Source organism: Xiphophorus couchianus, chromosome 10 (assembly GCF_001444195.1).
Source record: "Xiphophorus couchianus chromosome 10, X_couchianus-1.0, whole genome shotgun sequence".
Lineage (NCBI taxonomy): Eukaryota > Metazoa > Chordata > Actinopteri > Cyprinodontiformes > Poeciliidae > Xiphophorus > Xiphophorus couchianus.
The window spans coordinates 704,817-724,829 of NC_040237.1; the positions used below are offsets into that span (position 1 = coordinate 704,817).

At 37.6% G+C, this 20,013-nt stretch overlaps 1 protein-coding gene, 1 long non-coding RNA gene and 1 other non-coding gene across 6 annotated transcripts in view; 1 reads left to right on the plus strand and 2 right to left on the minus strand.

Annotated features, from left to right (window-relative positions):
- Nucleotides 1–629: 629 nt before the first annotated feature.
- On the minus strand, nt 630–14,113 carry LOC114152263 (glycylpeptide N-tetradecanoyltransferase 1-like). 3 transcript variants are annotated; one of them, XM_028030088.1, is made up of 12 exons: nt 10,840–14,113; nt 10,653–10,761; nt 10,281–10,425; nt 5,558–5,676; nt 4,946–5,037; nt 4,402–4,518; nt 4,130–4,300; nt 3,204–3,312; nt 2,902–3,072; nt 2,613–2,780; nt 2,374–2,511; nt 630–1,011 (listed from the first exon to the last, which is right to left on the minus strand). In XM_028030088.1, exons 1-12 carry the CDS (start codon nt 10,857–10,859, stop codon nt 988–990), a joined length of 1,383 nt encoding a protein of 460 aa, XP_027885889.1. In that variant the 5' UTR covers nt 10,860–14,113; the 3' UTR covers nt 630–987. The 3 variants fall into 3 exon arrangements, 2 of the variants coding, with proteins under 2 accessions (XP_027885889.1, XP_027885890.1); XM_028030089.1 differs by lacking the exon at nt 10,840–14,113 and having other exon boundaries at nt 10,281–10,459; nt 10,653–10,747; XR_003597089.1 differs by lacking the exon at nt 630–1,011 and having other exon boundaries at nt 2,613–2,727.
- A 1,674-nt stretch (nt 14,114–15,787) lies between these two features.
- Nucleotides 15,788–15,859, plus strand: trnad-guc (transfer RNA aspartic acid (anticodon GUC)). The gene has a single exon. It is a non-coding gene; the product is annotated as a tRNA-Asp (tRNA).
- Nucleotides 15,860–19,529: 3,670 nt separating this feature from the next.
- Nucleotides 19,530–20,013, minus strand: part of LOC114152264 (uncharacterized) — a 56,721-nt gene continuing 56,237 nt past the window's right edge. For both annotated transcript variants that reach the window (XR_003597091.1, XR_003597090.1), the window contains one exon: nt 19,530–19,971. This is a non-coding gene — a long non-coding RNA (uncharacterized LOC114152264). The remainder of the gene's footprint in view (nt 19,972–20,013) is intronic.

Sequence of the window (20,013 nt, forward strand, 5' to 3'; positions counted from 1 at the left end):
CCTATATTTCCTGTGTAAATAATTACAACTTCTTTGTAAATAACCATCCATGCAAGCTAAAAAAAGGAGAAAAATTTAACATAAGAATTACATAATTATTTATTCTGATGTATTTTATCGCTCAATCCTTAAAGGTTTTGGAAAGCCGTAACAATATCTAGAATTACATTTGGCCTGAGTTACATTAATATTGCTTGAAACAAGTAAGAAAGCAAAATAAAACATATACTGCAGACATGTTTTTTACCTGTTACTGAAATGATAAATCTCTGTAGTTGTACAATAAATGAACTTTCTTTTGCTGACATTTGCTTAATGTATATTGTTTAGTTTATACACCTTTTTCTATCACTTCATTGTGTGTCACTATCCAAATCCAAACTTTATTTTGCTTTCTAATACATTCAGATGCAAAACCTGCCTATGATATTATACAGTAGCGCACCCTACTGCTCAAACTAAAACTATATGCAACATGTGGCATTTGGTTTGTGGTTGGCTCACACAGTCTAACAATTACACAGCGATAAGCTTTACTGTTTTATGTACTTATTAATCCCTGACAGCTCTAACCAGGATTGTTTGCCCCTTTTGCAGAAATAAAATAACAAAATTATATGCATTAGACATTCAGGTTTTCAGGATGGATTTTATTATGTTTTCCTTTGGTCTAACATGTATTCTGAATTAAACAATGAGTTTTATATGATTGTTTATTCTTGACATTCTAAAGCTGAAGCTTTAGACAATTATTAATGCAGTTTTAGGACTGATCACGGTAACATTACAACCACAGGGCTTTTGATGTTGATCATTATACCCACGCACGTGCATTCACATGTAAACACACACATTACAATGTAATAGATTAATCCATCTGACTGTAACTGCTCCATCAGTTACTTTTCGTTTTTTTATTTTGTACAGCAGAGTGAATGCTGAAAGCACAGGTAGTGATGCAGATCATTTCATCTTCAATGCGTCAGATTAGTTGGGAAACATCAGACTGACCTGTAAAATAAACATCTGTTAGTGTGGATGGTTGCAAACTATCACTGCAGCAGCCACAGTATCATTAAAGGCTGTCATAGTAAGACTAATAAAAAAGAATACGCATCACTTTAACTGCACCAGTTATGATTTTAATCTATAATCAAGGGTAAAGGAGTCTGGAGTAAGACACACACACCTTTATGTCTCTCCTCCTTTTTAAGGAAGAGAGACATCAATATAAGTATCAATGACCTTAGAGAAGCAGTTATTGCTATTAGTCTGTAAACACATAAGATCATAAGACCATTTCTAAAATGTGCAAATTCCATCATTTCCAGGAAAACATTTGACACAGATGCTTTTCTACCTCAAGGTTGGTTTTTCAACAAATTCACCCCAATTCACACTATGGAATACTCAGAGAAACTGCAAAACCCAAGAAGTCTGAATTTTAGAGTTCTCACGGAGTATGTCAATGTTTGCAACAGTTGTTGTCCGTGCAGCACCTCCCTACACAGAGTTCCTACAGCACAGCAGTCCTCGCCTCCCCAGCTGCATACACACAGATTTGGCAGACGTTTTAGGTGGATACCATTTCCGATGCAACCCCCCTGATTATCCACAGGAAGGAACGGGAAAATGTTGCTTTCTTGGGATGGTTGTCATCAGAGCTTGTCCCTAAAGAAGTTTAGCTTATCGAAATGTAGATATGTAAAACAAATTTAAATCAATCGGAAGACAACTGGGCAAACATCTATGGAAAGATGATACTACTAAAGTAGAGAAGTCTTCCCACAATACACAGCACCATGTCTGGAGAAAATATCAACAAACACCTCATGCCAACTGTACAGCATGGTGGCAAAGGTGTGAAGATTTGGGCTTATCTTCTGTATACTAAATAACTAGAGTCAAATGTGAAGCTTTGTCCAAAAGTTGAAGTTTTCCTCAACCTGGTCTCTCAACAGGATTATGGCCTAAGAATGAGCAATTAAAATCTGCATACAATGGCTAAACAAGAAAGGAATCAGATGCTCTGGTGCAAGCAAATTACAAAAACTGTGTATGACTAATGTCCAAGCTGCTTTTTATGTGTAATAAATTAAAAAAAACATTCAAGCTTTCTTACCACTTTCACAGTTTTTTTTTATTAATTAATTAATTTTTTAAATAAATTTTACCTGATGTATCTTCCTTTTCAATTTGGTTTGTAATAAATAATCTCAAGCCTAAAATGTTCTGTTTTGTGAAAAAATTGTAGTTCCAAGATGATTCAAGCCTTTGACAATATTATCAGAAATGAAAGGGGTGAAAGGTCATTACAGGACCTGACAGACAGAAGTTTCTCTTGGCAAGTGGAGACATTACAGTGGTGCGTACCTTGTCCGGGCTCATGAGAGGACATTTCCAGTTGTACAGGTAGTAATGGACACTCTTATCGCTGATGGTGAACTTGAGCTTTTCCAAGAAACTCATGTTGTCCATCACATCGAGAGCACAGAAGACATCAAAGCCTTTCTGTTTGTGAAAGGAAAAAAAAAAACAAGAAAAGAAAAGTGTGGGCATTTTTCACAGCACTGCTTGTTAAATCAGAGATGCTTATATTCAGATAAACTCACAGCTTTAGCCAGAACCAATGTGTCCTGCATGAGGTCAGCCATCTTAGTGACATTACAGACGGCGTACAGAAGACAAGCGGCTCTGAGACTGGTGTGAACTGGATGGTTTAGCACCCTGGAGGAGACGGCATAAAAACTCACCATGTCAGTCAGAGTACCATTGTCCGCCTGTGTGCGAGGAACGGAAGGTCAATCAATTTTTCCACCACCGCACCGCAGCTTAAATTCTTAACAAAAAAGTTTTTCTCTGTTCAAAGGAATTTAAAGTACAGATAGAAGAAGGTCAGACCTCCAACACGTAGGTGTCATTCACATTCTCCTTTGGTAAGAACCAGTGCTCTACTTCCTGCAGCGATAAGAGGGGGCTGAGGTGGAAGTTGGAGAGGTTTTTCTCAAGTAATGAGAGGATCCTTGGAGTATCTTCTTTAGTCATGGGACGCAGGCCCTTTATCTTTGTCACCTTAGAAAAAAATTATTTAAAAAAACTTTACTGCTTAAATCAGTGCTCTTAGAATATTTTTACAGTCTAACACCTCTGTCCCTTCAGTAACAATAACACATGTTTGTCTCTAGATGGCAGCACACACTAACCTCAGGTAAGCGGTTAAACTTCAAGGCTCGCTGCAGATTCATGTTCTGCTTTAGACCGGGGTAGTTGACCTCCATTAGCTTACGGGGATTCAAAGCGCGATGCCTCTGGCTGAGAGGATTCATTAGTTTATATCAGGGATGACAAAGGCAGATGTTGCTTTAGAGAAAAAATATCGTACATACAGTGAGATCACTGAACAGAAAGGCTATTACAAATGACATGTACGGCCTTGAAAAAGTTTCTGCCACCTTGGATTACGCTGCATAAATTTGGAGTGAAAGTAAAACATCACATGATTGTCAGAATGTCTCTATTTGTATGTACTAATACTTAATAGAATGGATTTTTCAAGTATCAGAGCTGCAACTCTTTTGGATTTGCACATGTAGAAACTGGATTTTTGCCAGTTTTTCTTTTAAAATGATTCAGGATCAATCAGACTGGATGACAGAGCCAGTAAAAATAAAAATCTAATCTCTCCACTTAGTTGCAATTTGATTTGGTCTGATCTGTGACTTGGTAATTTGGCGTGTAAAAGGTGCTTTGATAAAAAAAAAAGACGAAAAACAAAATTATAGTAGATCTTGCTGAATATGTAGGTTTGTTGTGCTAGAAGGTGAAGCAAGCACCTTTTTCTCCTATGTCTCTTGCAAGGCTTGTGGCACCCTAAATTTCAAATGTGTGCCACACTTTTCAGATTTTGTTTGAAAAATAGTTTAATCTTCCCTCTCCTTTATTATTATCCACTAGTCTGTGTTTCACCAAATCTTAATGACAAACACTGAGTTTGTATAAGTCATGTTGAAAATGTCAAAGGTGGTAAAAATGTAGGCAAAGTCGTGTCTGTACACATAAGAAAAATGCAATTTTAAATAACTGATGGCTATGATTCTGCTTTGAATTTACTTTAATGTGCAGTAACTACCTGCAGGAGCTTATTGGTGTTGGCAACACTGTGCCAGCTGCATAGACAGCCTGGTAGATCCCCTGCTGGTTGACCCTTCTGGTAAGTTCCCGAATCAGAACCGGTGTCATCCGCTTGAGGCGCAGTTTCTTATGAACACACAGGAATTTGACCTGCACCAACCCCTTCTTCCTGAGAGACAGATTTCAGGCTCTTGACTTTGGTTTTACACACACACACACACCCACACACATCCACACACATATCTTTGCATGAATTTACGAGCTACTCACGTGTCGTAAATGCGAACATCAGCAGGTACAGCAGCAATGAAACCGACTAACTTCTTATTTGCGTCTACTCTCACGCCCAAGTTCCACTGGAGCAGCCAGTTTGGAGGCTGTAAAGCCCTTAGGAGGAGATCAGTGACACTTAAGTATGTCTCTGAAAAACATGTTCTCTTTCGTTATATTTCTACATAAATTTCTTTTTATCTTCAGGGACCAACGGTCAGCTCTAGCTCTTCTAAAACTAATGACAAATATTAAATTCAAAGTAAGTGTTAAATGATTTGCTGCTAGTGGCCCAAAGGGTTGGAAAGCAATCAATGCAGAGCTCTAAAATGAAGGAGAATAGAACAGGCAGTTCGCTTACTATAAAAAAAACACACAAGCTGAATTTATTGGGCTATGACAGACCAACGGGGATCTGTCGAATGATCTCAACTGAACATTAATTGGGGGTAGGTTGAAACAAAAATGCCCACTGGATTATTAAATCGACTGCATAAATATTTAAAAATTGATTGATAAGGTACTATTAAACACAGCAGCTTACCACAGTAGATACTCGGGAGAAAAGTTAAATCTGATTGTGTTGTCGTCTTCTTCCATGTAATTCTCATTTAGCAAATGGCACAGCTCTCCCAACTGTGAAGAAAACCGGAAAATAAAACAATTTTGTTAAGCTTATTTGGCTGGGTCATGATTTTAAAAACTGTCCACCAGAGTGAACAGCACCATATCTGGTAAACAAGTCTGTCTAAAACACAGGTTGTCAAGGAAACAACAGAACTACAGTGCCTTAAAAATGTAGTCATACCTTTTAAATGTTTTCACATTTTGTCACATCACAACCAGCTTTCCCAACTGTTCTGTTAAGGCCTCACATCTATCTAAACTGAGAAAATCTGAAGAGCAATAAATACACATGTAATCAAGAGGCTGTAGAGATCAACAGAAATCAAATTACAACTAAATACATGAATGTTTGTGTTGAAATGTGACATAATCTGAAAAAGTTCAAGTTTTGAATACAATTGCTATTTTTGGATGTTTTATGCCATAGAAAGACATAAGGTGCCAGCTTTTGTTTGGCTTTCCTTTAAGATGAGTTTCAGATAGGTTTGTAGTTATTGATGTGTACCAGTAATTATGGTGGGTGATTTACCACAATAGGACTGCTCAAGTCCAGAGTATCCCAGGAGAATCCCTGAGGAAGTAAGCATGGCTCATTCCGGATACTGGCGTCCACCTCCTCGACTGGGCCATGAGTTGTAATGTGGTCACCTGAGCGAAACCAAAACATACCAAATGAAGTTCGCCTACCATCATCCTTAGCCATACGTACTGAAAATGACAACAAAGTAGTGATAAAAAGAGAAACAATTCCAGGGAACGGAGGAGAAAAGACAACACAGCCCTGAAGCAACTCAACACCAGCCTCTCAATCTGGCTCAGTTTGGGAGCGTTCCCGTCTCAGCTGTTCTGGACTCTGTCCACGCTGGTTGTTGCGGTTCCCTAGACCCCGTCGGCTGTGGCTTACAGAGCCCGAAGGCGACTCGGTGCCTGAGTCTGCCGTCTGCTTCTGCTAATGACTCTATCACAGCTGTCCTCCCAGTTTTCATGTGTTATTTAAGGAACGTGAAAACTTTAGTTGGGTAATGAGCAGGGCCCGCCCAAGGCATAAGCAAACTAAGCAGCCGCTTAGGGCCCCTGGGCCACCAAGGGGCCCCCTCAGTGGAGTTTATTTATTTATTTTTAGTAATAATTTCTATGTCATTATAATATCAAAAACACATAATTTCACTACGAAGTGATTTGTTTTTACAATAATATATATCTGATAATGTAGAAATCATTATTTTATGGATAAAAAGAAAAAAACAATTGCTCTTGGGGCCCCCTGGTGGCCGCGGTAGGTACAACACGCTTCGCCGGTATCATGAGCTGCTGTACAATGTGCAGTGAGCATCCAAAAGTCCAAAGCTCCGGTCAGAAGTTAAGTAAGCAAAACAATGTCTCAAAAAAGGACTTACAGCAGTTTGACCAACAAAAATAAAATCTATAAAGACAAGTTTTGTTCTTTTTGAACAACTCCTCTACGTCAGTGCCACAGTTTGATCTGTAAGATAAATAAAATGATACTTGTCACATCTAACAGACACCTTAGCTCCTCACTGATAACTCAGTCTAACTTTCCAGCCCTGCATTCAGCAACTTACCAAACTTGAACTATGAAAAACGCTGATTCAAAAAAGCCTACTTTTCTTTCCCCTGTCATTTTCAGCCACAAACATTTAACTAAAATATCTACTGATATGTGTTACTTTCTCTGCCTCCCTCTGAGGAAGTCACTGAGAGTTGGCAACAGTGGGGTGAATATTGTTAACAGTAAACATTCAGACCTGACCTGGTGGGCTGGTCTGTCAGTCAAACCTCTCACTGCAGAGCAGAAGAGGACAGACTGATTTTTAAACTTCTGCTGACCAAGATAAGATTAGGAGATAAAGATCAGCTTCACATGTAAATATCAGCAGATCACGGCCCCCCAAAATTAAGGAAATCGGTGCCCAGAAATCAACTGGCTGATAAATCAGTTGGCCAATAAATGTATCCTATATTATACATGTATATAATGTAAACAGCACTGCCAGAGGTGCAAAAACAAGGTTTATAACAGGTGTGTGAATGATCTAATGATCAAACTGCTGATTGCAGCCAGTCCACATTGTTAGCAGAACTAGAGGGCCCCAAAACCAAATTTCACTTGGGCCGGCCCTGGTAATGAGTGATATGGCCTTGGCTGCCGCGTAGTTCTGATAATTTCTTAGACAGCGTGAGATTTGAGAAGAATTGCAACTTGCAAAACCACCTCTCTAGGTGAACATAGTAGTGACATGCTTCATGAGTCACAACACCACTTCAGTCAGATTTAAAAAAAAAAATGTTGTAGCTAAACTTCTAAAGCCCTCCACTTCCCCAGGTTCAAAGTGAAGCCGTATACATTTTTTTTTTGGTTTTACAAAAAGGAAATAACATTTTTTTCACAGTTTCTTTTTATTAAAATCTTTTAAAAAAAAATCAAGTTAATAAATAGAATTTTTATCCATCCATCTATTATTGATTTCCATGTTTCCTCCATGGGGTCTCTAAAGGTCACTGGATGAGAGGTGGGGTAAACCCTGAACAGGTCACCTGTCCATCACAGAGTAACACAAAGACACACAGGACAAACACACGCACACACACCCAAGGATAATTCAAAGACTAATTAATCTAACAGTCATGTTTTTTGATTGTGTGATGAAGCCAGAAACATAGCGTAGAAGAGGAGAACCTGTTTACTTCATGCAGAAAGACCCCAGGGTGGGATTCGACCCCAGGACCTTTTCTAATGGTTAACAGAGCCAGCAGCTGCACGACTGTGCAGCTCAAAAATACATATCAATGGTCTGATGATTTTAAAGTAAACATGCATAAATATCTATATCAAGGATATAATGGCTCATTACAAAATGAGTCATTCAGTTCATGACATGCCACAGTTTTGGGGGTGTTTTGGTTTTCATCAGCGTTTGTATTTTGATTATTTTATTGTTTATCTGTGTTCGGCCTTGGTCTTGCTATTTCAGTTCATTCTCTTGTACTCAGTTCTTAGTTTATTCTTGCATTTTATTTGTGAATTTTCTCAAGTTAGCGTTAATCTTTCATCCCTCTGGATGTTATTTTTCCTCCTCAGCTTCTCTATTTTATTAGCCTGCTCTCCGTCTGCCTATTTCCTTCTATACCCTGTTTTCTTCTGACTCCTACTCCATGTCTTGTTTTCATCCAAAGATTTTTAAGTCTTCCTATCATTTTCTAATAAACTTCTCAACTCACTACCAGTGGCTGTCTTTCTTTGGGCCCCTAATAAAACCCTAAAACATGATAGGACATGTTTCTGCTGTTTAGCCAAGAGTTAACTGGTGCAAGACAATTTCTGTCAGGATGTCAGAATTCACATGATGAGAATTTAAGACCATGAGGTGGGATGTGGAGTAGAGAGCAGCCGCCACATATCTCCAGGTCGACGAACCATCCCGGGACATTAGCCCTTTTCACATAAAGGCCACCAGTGGTAGAAAAACCTTTTTAAAAAAAGAATACAGAACAAACAGATTTGTTTTATTACTTGAGACAGTCTGAACAACAACAAAGTTCCTTCTGGTCCAGACAAGTAATACTTCAATATCTCAACTGCAGAACTCCAGGTAAGTCCTCACAGGTGCTTCCCACTTCAGCCTTTATAAATATAGTAAATATCCTCACTTTTTATTTCTGGCCAATCACACAATAGCTCTCAGACACCAATTCATTTGAGGTGTGGACTGCATATCTGGAGATAACCAAAGCGATGGTGTTGAAGCCCACATCCCACATGCCGATTCTATCGTTCTTTGATAGAAACTACAACCAGTTTTTATGGGTTACTCCCAATCTGTTTCTCTCTCTTCTGACTCCATTTCCACTAAGAAAACATAAGCTACAAACATTTTGGCAGATTGTTTAGCCTAGGACTGCTTTAGCCATGCTTTCGTTCATTTTCAGGCGAATTTCGATATAGTTAATGTCCGCAATGTCTTGACCTACAACCTTTTCGATAGGCCGTAGTGCACAGGGATGCACATTTTTACAAAATGGAGAAAAGAATATCTGCAGTAGGGTAGTTGTCTCCTAAATTCCATCTCTTTTGTCCCAACTACACTACTATTGCAGATGTCCATAAATAAATTTTGCTCATGAAGACACAAGCAACACAAAGCAGAAACGTACATCACCTACTGTATGTCCTACTGTGTCTGCAGCAGGTTCCAAAAGTCACCAGAAAAAGATGATTGCTAACTTCTAAGTTTGGCTGCTGATTGTTTAACTCCTGAGATTTTTCATACAATTTTTGTTTTGCCCTTTATACCGTTATAACACAGAAGAACACACTGTTCCTGAATAACTACCAGCTATTGAAAGTGGAAATTGTCTTTAAAAAAAGAGGGCCATAAACATTCACCCACTGTACATTTGTTGACACTTTCACCATAATGAAATCTAAATAAAATTAAAGTGATCTACATTAAGTTTTAAGAGGGACATAGTGTGCACCATGTGTTCATGCTAGCAGCAGCACATCCACAGGCTCATCCACAGAGATATCAGGGCTTGACGCCCGACGCCATTTCTGCAAAGGAAAATTGGACCTGCTTGATACTGCTAAATCTAATCAGAAGACTGCTTAAAAGATTATTTTGAGACAAAATACACAAAAAATTAGTTTATTCATTTGCTCTGACTAACTTTGCAAGCTAGTCCAAAATGGCAAAACTTTACACGCATTACATTAAAGTCTAGATTTTATTATGCAGATTTTGGAGATTCTTATAAATATTAAAGATCTATTAAAAACGTAATACTTAATGTAATCCAACACATTTGCCTAATTACATAATAAAATATTCTACAGAGTCATAAAATCATAATAAGATGAAGATTTTTTTAAAGAATGTGCAGATTTCATGAATGCAGATTTGAGGAGGTTAATGTTGATAGAAACACTTTACATTTTTACTTTCTGAGGTTTGAAGACCTCATGTGTCTAATTATACAAAACTACAACTGAACTACACCCAAGTGACTATTTATTTCACAACGTATTAGCACATAACCCAAAATAAGGAAATAAGGAAATTTTCTTACTTTTCTCTCCAAAGTAAGAAAAATGTGCTTATTCATCTGCTCTGATCAGTAATATATTAATGTAATTTACACTTTTTCCTGAGTTAACAGAAACCTTACAGTGAATCCTCTTATTTAAACTTCTGATTTACATAACCATCATGACAGGATGACTTTCTGCTTACCCAGTTTGGTGACGGGCTGCGTGTCCCAGAAGCGGTAGGTGTGGTTTTTGGCCTGTTGCAGGGTCTTAGGCAAGCTGGTGCCCAGAGAGAAGAGATGAAGGGCTTTCTGTATCTCCTGCTGTTCCTTCTCTGGCAGAGAATCCAGCTGGCCAAGAGCACGAAAGAGGAAGGACATTTTACTGTAATTTAGCACAAAAACCCTGAGCTCGCCTGACCAGCTGCACAATATTTCAGCATGAGTACAGCTAGGCAGAGAAACATGGTCGTTTAACCCTAAAAACTCTACTTAAAAAAAAAAAAAGGCACACCAAAGTTATTTTTTTAGTCGAAGTGAGTGTAACAATATTTGCTTTTATCTGTGGAGAGACTAACCATAGCAAATGGGTCTCTGGGTCCCTCTGGTCTCCAAGCATTTTCTCTCTTTTGCTTCTTTTTGCTCTTTTTAAGACCACCACTCTCACCATCTGTCGGCGCCTTATCCCTGAAAACCATTAGAAACTGGTTCCTCCCATCCAGTGAAGTTAAACATAGTACACACCAAGAGTATTTTCGTACTTACAAAGAATCCGTGTCAGTCATCGTATTAGAAAGTGTCTCCTTGAAGCTGTGGACAAACTGGTGCTATGTGGTTTTTTTTTAAAAGTATTTGCAGTTGTTCTGCTGTTATCTATAAAAACAGTGAGGGAGGGAGGAGATCTGTTGGTTCAACAACCCAACCCATCTCACACCCCGCTGACTGATAACAGAGGAGGGACAGAGGAACCAATAAGTGCAACATTTTTAATAAACTTGTTTTATGTCCTGTTACATTGACAGTTTGGCATCAGATTATCAAAACAGCACAGCAGTGCAAAGGTTCTTAAAATGGCTAATGTTTATCAGATATTTCCCACTAATTAGGAAAAAGTGTTCAATTCAAAATTCAATTCAAAGATGCCTTATTTGTCTCAAAGGGAAATTAAATGTCGACCTAATTAATATCTTAAGTAACTTTTAATAACATCATTATGGATGGGGCTGCTGTGGACAAGGAGGACATCCAGTAGCAGTCAGTCTTGCAGTGAATCTGAAGCGGTATCTGACTGAAGACTGTCGCCAGTGGAAGGCACACTTCCACTAATGTTCTAATATCAAAGCTATTTTTATTGTTTAATTCTTTTACTAACTTTGAAAATATTTATCACACACAGCTTCCCCTAAATTAAATTTTTCCTGATAATTCTAAAGAACTTACTTGCTATTTTCTAAACTTTCATTTGCATAATACTCAACATCTGTTTTGAAGTTGTGGTTATTGACTGTTCAGAATTCTTCAGGTAGTTAGATGTTTATATTCATGCTCTCCTGATGCTCCGTCTCTCTCTTTCTCTCTATCTCTCTCTCCCTCCCCCCAGATAAACTTTATTTCAAACAAGAAACATGCAGGAACAAAATAAAACACAGACAGTAGAGAACATCATGCAAACATAAATACAATACATAAAGGCATTATAGAAAATGTCAGTTATGATGTTAAAATTAAATTCGTGCTCAATATAATTTAAATTGAAGTTAGAACGTTAGCATTAGTGTCAGCTAAATACTGTGTTTTGTAGTGCTTTAGCATTGGCATTATTAATGTTTATGATTGGTGTTTGATGGTTGACTGTTATGACATGCACTGCTAATCCACCTCATTTGCTTTTGCTGCTCTTTTTCTGGCTGTATGGTTAGAAATCCAGACAGAGACGCATTGTGGTTGGGAAAATGATCCATTATATTATGATCAATGTCAGAGATGGTTTGAACTTCTTCTTATCTTTGTCTCTCTCTCTAGATTGAGAAATATTCGAAAATCTCTCACAATTCTGCCGTTTAGCAAACAGAAGTACATTTGGTAATCCTAACTTTTCTAAAATAGAAAGATTTTAGTCTGTTTTAATATCAGAGAGCGTATTTTTATACAGTATGTTTGAAAACTTCTGCTTTTTAACTTTTAAAAACATCTCTGCTCCCTTAGCGTGAAAAATCTGAAGCGCATTTAAAAGCCTGCACTTCCCAAATGAATGAGGCACTGAGGGTCGTTTAAAATAACCAAATTAAATAAATCAGTTAGCTGGGCCGTAAAAGAACACGCTTCCTCCTCGCTGATCCTTCGTGGGACTCCTATAAACAAGTGCTGTGACATTTCTTACATCATACATGATGAACAATCTCTCTGCTTCACCCCCAGGGACGTTAAGTGTTTTCCCTGCGGACTCCGTTCCATGCCGCTTTGGATTTGTTTGGTGCGCGCCGTCACGAGCGTCGAGCTCACCTCATCCGAATAACCATTTGTGCTTAAACAACCCACCAGGCTTTGATCCAAGCGCTTTAAACTAAAATATGCATGTGAAACAGACACAGACTGCATGTTTTTCATCTTTTAAAAGTGCAGCCTGAAGCTATTTTTGTCCATGCTTCACGCCTCTGTCTTATTATCCTGCCACTCAAAGCTAAATGCCACGAGGAGAAGGATGCTACTAACACCTGCCATCATTCAGGGCGAGGCAGAGGAGCTGGTGCGAAGTGGATAAACAACTGCTAATTGAACAACAAAGAGGCAGAGGGCAAGAAAAGGCAGACGAGCACGTTCATTACAACGCTCAGGTTCTTTCAACATAACGCACGCTACATTTTAGAAATTAGGTCCCAAGTAATCAGGTCACAGTTATTTATAATTCTTTCTTAAAAAGGGAACTTTGTTCTAACAAGACATTTAACCAAACTGGCGACACTGGGGGCACAAACGCAAACCATAAAGGCAGAGTGTGAGGGCTAAATGACCTCCTCTGTGAACATCATAAAGCTATTCTCATCTAATCTGTATTTATCCCTAAAACCATTGCTGTATCCTGTTTGTTTTTTTTTAAATATAAACAATTGTGTTCGCCTCAAGAGAGATGGAGCACTCTCAAGCCGGTGAAAGAATCCGGAGGGGTTTGTTCCTTTGTTAAAAATGTTTTTTTTAAAAATCCCTCTCTTTCTTTCCCCCCTCATCTTTTGGCAGGTGAATCAAGTCAAACGGATTCACAATTTGAGTCTGCTTATGGTGACGCCTGTCGTGTGCTATAATTTGACATCAGATTCTGTACCTGGCTGTGACTTAAATGATGACAGCTTTCATGTACCGCATAAACACATTCATTTCATCTGCTGCGAGGGTGATGTGCTCACAGCCGTGGTGTGTGCTCAGCTGCACGCCGTGTCTTGGTGATTATAGTAGACATAAAATTCGGAAAGATTTCATTACATATAGCATAACTGCCCTTTAGCTCTCATTCTTCAGTGCAGCATAATTTCAGTTATTCTGTGTTGAACATGTTTAAAGAGAAGAAAAGAAATTTATTAGGAGCGGAAAAAATGCATTGAGTTAATGTAATACTTAACATAGCTCTTGAATTGTTTCACAAACTTCAATATTTTTCATTATCAGTTTATTCGATGGACCAAACAAAAAGGTAGTGCATAATTATAAAGTAGAAGGAAAATATTATATAATAATAATATATACATTTATATAAATAAAAAATCTGAAAAGTGTGATGGGCATATGCATTCAGACATCCTTAGTCTTTCTTTTATCGACATGTGAACCATAACCAGCTTTCCGGTCCCTGCAAAAGAAAAGCGTGCGTCGCCATGGTGATGGTGTGTTAAGATTGACAGGCAGGTTTAGTTTTTTTGCAACACATTTTTTCCCACACTGGTACTTATGGCTGCTACAGAGTAATTAACTAAATTACAAGTCAAATTTAAGTTTCATATAAGCTGAATTTGGATCCTCAAGTGTGTTTGTTTTTTTTAGAAAGAACAAAAAGAGGAAGTATGATATGAATGACTCCCCTTTTACAAGACATCAAGCAGAATTTTGTTCAGTATGAGTGACGTTTGAGAGAACAGCAGACATTATGCAATAACACACAGTATGGATCTGTCCAGGAAAGCTCACAAACACTGAGCCAGGATTACTTTCTACAATAAAGAAAAAAACAAAGCGAGTGCACAAGACCCTGCTTACAGCTGGCACTAACATTTTCTCTGTGTGATCAAAAATAAAAAGCATTGCAGCTGGTTTTCCTGAGATCACCGCTTACAGAAAGCCAAGGACACTTGCATTAACGGATCCTAATGTGGTGGACAGAAGATTCGGATGTAGCAGAATCTAGAAAACATTTATCATTTCTGATAACAAATCTTCTAAAATTAGGTAATTGCAATGAACAGTGAATAACATTTGATACAGAACAGTATTCATTTGACAAATACTATGGGGCCACAAGTAGAAGGAGTATGTGGCCATTTAATGCTTCTGTGGGAATGAAGAAACTAAGTAAAAAGCTGATGACTGATCTCTCGGCTAACAATTCATCCTTTATAAAAAAAAAAAGCATTTAGCAGCATGGTTGCACCTCATGCTGATTTTGACTTAAAACTGATGTTACTCTCTTCTGGATATCCTCTCTTGTGAATTGGTGTAGGATAAAACTAAACTGAAGAGCATTAAAATATATCAGCAACAATCTCGAAAAGAAAATGCTGCTGGCCATCAGCCTGGGAAGGATTATTATGAGCCCTTGGAATTTTTTATTTTCAGAAGCCTAAAACATTCAAGGTAGATTTCACTCTTTCCCTGGAGTGGATGTCCCAGCACGATCACATCGAGGTCAGAGCATGCAATATTAAGAGAAATTGCAAAATACCCAAGAGCAACATTTCAGACTCTACAGAACTCAGTTAGCATGTTAAATGTTAAAGTTCATAACAGTTCAGCTGGAAACATACTTAGTAAGTATGGCTTGTTTTGGAATTCATGTCAGGAGAAAGCCTCTTTTTTTCTCTCTCTCTCTAAACAATGCAGCAGGACATTTATTTGAAGAGGGGAAAAAAAGCAAAACAATATTAATGAGATAGATGTACTGAAATTGCAGGAGTTTAGCCATGATGCACAGAGTACACGCCATTTACTGTAAAATTTCAGTATTTTAAAAAAACTGTAGTGAGAGAAGACTGATTAGATACAGACTGAACCAGTCTGCATTATCTGTGCGGGCGTGTGTGTGTGTTTTATTTAATCCTGGTCTCAATCTCTGGAGGTCCTAATGTGTGTTTTTACTAAAACAAGTTTTGCAATTCTCAATCCGTTTTTAAAACTTCTGCTTGAGAATCAGTCATTTCAAATTTAACCAAGGCGTTTTAGATTTTCACCATGAAATGATAAAAGGCAATCCAGATTCCTTAAAACAGTAAAATAAACTTTACAGTTTAATTTACTGATGGTAAACTTCTATTTGGGTGTTAACTTTAACATAATCCGCTACTTGGTGTGTACAGTATTAAATAAACGTTGTTTGTCATACTTAATAACTATTTAAGTATGATAAATATACTTTATCATACTTAAATCTCTTGGCTAACAATTCGTCCGTTATATAAAAAAAAAAAGCATTTAGCAGCATGGTTGCACCTCATGCTGCACTATACTAATCTCCTCGTTAGTATAGTGGTGAGTATCCCCGCCTGTCACGCGGGAGACCGGGGTTCGATTCCCCGATGGGGAGTGAAGTTTGTTTCAGGTCCCTCTTGAAAATGAGATCTAGATCTCAACGGGGTTTACCTGATTAAATAAAGGAATATATATATTTAAGATTCATAAGTTAACACAGTGAACCCCCGCCTATTCATGGATTCAAAATGATTTAAAATCAAAACAAAATGCTGCTTGGAAAGCTGAAACACTGTGGCGTACTGTATTTTGACAGGCTATTGTCTGGTGTTTGCAAAGAAGCCAATCCTGGGGCGCAGTTCCATTTTCCTGGGTGCTGATTGGCTGAAGAGCAAAGGGCTACATTGGGTTTTGAAGTAGAGCCGAGACGGTTTCTACTGTGTGAATCAATGGATATTTGATTTTTGAGCTACCTAAAAGTTAGTTATAAGCATTTTCAGAGGGAGTTTCAAGTATTTGTGGATTTTAGATAATAGTGGGCAAATTACCACTTTAATGTTTTCAAAATATGAGTTTCATACAACATCTCAAATTTAAAAAAACCTTTAACCATATAGGGTTTATCGTTATTAGCTTACATTTACTTCACCATCAGACCGACTTCATTTGTCTCGTTTTAATATAACGAGGTCTCTGGCCCCTGAATGCAAACATGTGGTGGATGGAGGAAGATCTCATTTTAAAGGACAAGACCTTGAACCATCGCCTTATATACAAATGTTAGTTAGCATATTGCGGAAGGAAACTATTTGACTCATGACCTTATTCATGCAACACACTGAGACCAAACAGGCTGAAAAAGAAAACCTTAAAGCTACTGGAATAACTCAAAGTTTAGAGAGAGTTCTGGGAGAACAAACTTTTGTTTTTTTTCCAGTGATGAATAATTTTAGCGTTGTGGTTGTCCTTTGGCGTTTGTTGTTTTCAGTTCAGCAACAGAACATATTCAGATGTTTCCAACAATGCCTCTGTAACTGTTAATCTTGCAGTGGCACAACAAAACCAAAACTTTCTGCAGAATTTATTACTTTTGTTTACGCTTCACATTTTTGTGGCGTGGGTGGGTTAGGATTGGGATTTGAGTGAGGGACATTAAAAATTTGCACATCAAGAAGGAAATGGTGTTGTCTGACCTGCTCGGCCTCTTCCTGGTGGCTCCACTGTGTATTTCTGGGTTTTTTCTTTTTGTGACTGTTTCTTTTAGCTGCATGCACAATATCCAACCTGACTTTTACACCTAAAAAACCCCCAACAAATATTCAATTTTGTGGCACAAATTTCATTTCACCGTAATTCTTTTGTTTGCTGGTCTTGTTGTTCCCCTTATGCATTTTTTATGAAGTCCAATTGGAGGTCGGCAGGAAGGCAAATTTTTCAACAGTTCAGCCATCAACAAAATGAAAGGGAAATTAAGAGCTTTAAAAACTGAAGAAAACTCCTGTAGGTTTTTTTTACTTCCACCACATTTTCATCCCTATAATCTCTCAAATATGATGTATGGTTCAGTTGTCATGAAATGAAAGCCTATTGAACAAATGCAGCCCTGGAGATGACACAGACATACCTGCAGTTAATAATCAACCACAAACTGCACCCTGGTCATTTGTTGCTCTTTTGTTCACCGGATATAACCATGTTTGATGTGTGTGTATGTGCGAGTGAATAGTTGTGTGGCAATGTTAGTGCTGGTGCCTGCATTGCCTGCATACACGCTACACGCACACACACACACAGCATGAGCCAATGCTAATCTGTAAATAGATAGCTGTGATCTCTCTGCCGAATGAAATCCTCTTCGTCTTCACTTCTTTTCTTACGTCTGCCTCACCTTCCTCTGTAACTCTGCTGTTTGTGAGGTTGGATGAATGAGCAACAGCCCCAGAATCTTTTTTATATATATATATTTATTTATTTTCCCTCTGCACTGACTCTTGTCTTTCAGTTTCTCTGGTGCCCAATCTAAGATTTATTTTGTGGCTTGCCTTGTTTCTTCCTCATACTTCTGTGTTTCAGAAATTCCTGTTGGCAGCAAGAATGTGCAAGTTGATTCTTCAGCCGTGGAGAACATGTGAGGTTTACATGACGTGGAGAAATTTTTCATGTCCAAGAAATGCTGCATATGTGGGTATTAAATTGAGTAAACTGCTATGTTAAATGTGCGGGAAGACAATGTGAGTCTTTTAAAGCCATTGGAACAAAAGATACACAACCAACAAACGATGCTACAATTTCATCTTGTCACAAATGTTAGTTTGCATCGAGGTTTGAAATGCGGTGTCTGAAAAATTAAAAAAAACATTTTTATCTGATTGTTTTAGTTTCCAACTCCATTAAGCTGTCTAACCACTTCTCGCAGGATGCACTTTTTGACTTTAGTGATAATCGCATTCTGTCAGCGCTGACATGTGGTAAGCAGTGAAAAACGCCAAAACAAACAAATTTTGCCTCACAGGCAGGTGCCTGTTCTGCAATATCTTACTTATCACTCATTTTGATGGGCTGTCTGGCTTGTAAAGGTTCTTAGCCTGAGGCTATATGAACAGGTTGCCCATTGGGGAAAGACAAATATAAATTTTCATGTAAACTCGCTCAGGCGCTCAGATAAATAATGTATCAAAGCATCTTTTGTGGTTATACATAAGCTAAAATGTTCAAATCCTGAATTTTTTTTTTTAAAAACTAGCCTCTGAACAAAGGTTTTTAATTGATATTTGGAAAATTAGCACTTGTCTTAGCAAAGTCAATGGAGTCATAATCATAGTCTTAATCAACAAGATTTCATTAAAGACTTCAGAATGATATTTGATCTGCCTAACATTCACATCCTGACGAACTTCTCTTTAAAGTCAAGCAATCATAGGAACTTATGTTTGTTCATATTATTTGGACATGACTTCTTCCTTGAAGAGTGGAACCAGAAAACCTGCTGACATTCAACCTGCTACAGTACATGGCAAATTTATTTCATGTACCACTTAACTTTGTTTTATTACTACAGATGCACCCAGGAATTATGACAATTCTAAAGGTCCCTGACCGACAGGGGGCCCTCTGCAATTTATGTATTTATTTATTTTTTCATAGAAATAAAAAAAAAAAAAAAACTGGGGCCCTGTCAATTACAAAATTAATCATATTTTGTTTTCTAAAATAGTTTTTAGCAGTAAAAATCACATGTTGCCCCTCCCAAACCTCCCAGAAGAAAGCAAGGCCGTTGCAAGCCTTTAAAATTGTGAGATAGATTCAAAAAATTGTAACAGCAGCTGCAGGGGAGGCAATTTCATCTTTTGTCATTGGGCCCAAGATTCCTGGCAGCGACCCTTGATGCATCAATCTGATATCAATATCTGTACTGGTTCAAATTCTGTGCTTTGTGCTCCGAACAACGTTATGCTTTATTATTTATTTTACGTTATATTTAAAATCCCTAATTACATTTTCTGAACCATTTGAAAGGTGTGCTGCAGTTAATTTTTACATGTTTGCCCAAGACATTCAGCCTATTATTTTTGTCATTTTCAGATTTTTTAATATTTAATTTACATTGGTTTTTATATTCCTAGTTGCACTGATTGAACAAATTAAAGTTCTGTTGATTTAAATGTTTGACCAAGCTTGTGAAACTATTGGTGTATTTAAGTGTGCCTTGCATAGTTATCAAATAAATTTCTAATTAAGTACATTGATGTCTGTGCTTTTTAAAACAAAGAAACATTTTAAGTCAATTCAACACTTTTTTTTTATTGAATCGGTACCAGTTGATACTTAATCTTAGATATCGGTATTGGAAGTAAAAAAAAATCTTACTCATTACAAACACAAACGTCAGTGTACTTACAATGTTTTACATGATACCTTACTGAATCCTCTCTGAGATAAAAAGTGAAAAAATTCAAGGTGTGTTTAAACATTTTCAAGGCTTTGATACCAGTAATGTTTGAGGTTGTTGGAAAAATCTGCTGCAGAAACTAAAAGCTTGAATCCATCACAGTGAAAAGTGACTTTTTTAACGGCATGTTGGTGAACAGACTATTGTGGAAGATCAAAACATTAAATATATAATAATGTCAGAAGAAACTTTGTGAAAACCTAACACCTTCACCTCACCTCTTCTTTCTTTCCTCTCACATCTTCATCTGCTTCGTTTTTTTTTACATTTTTCTCCTCCTGCAAAGAAATAAGAACAAAATGGGAGACAGACACACTTTG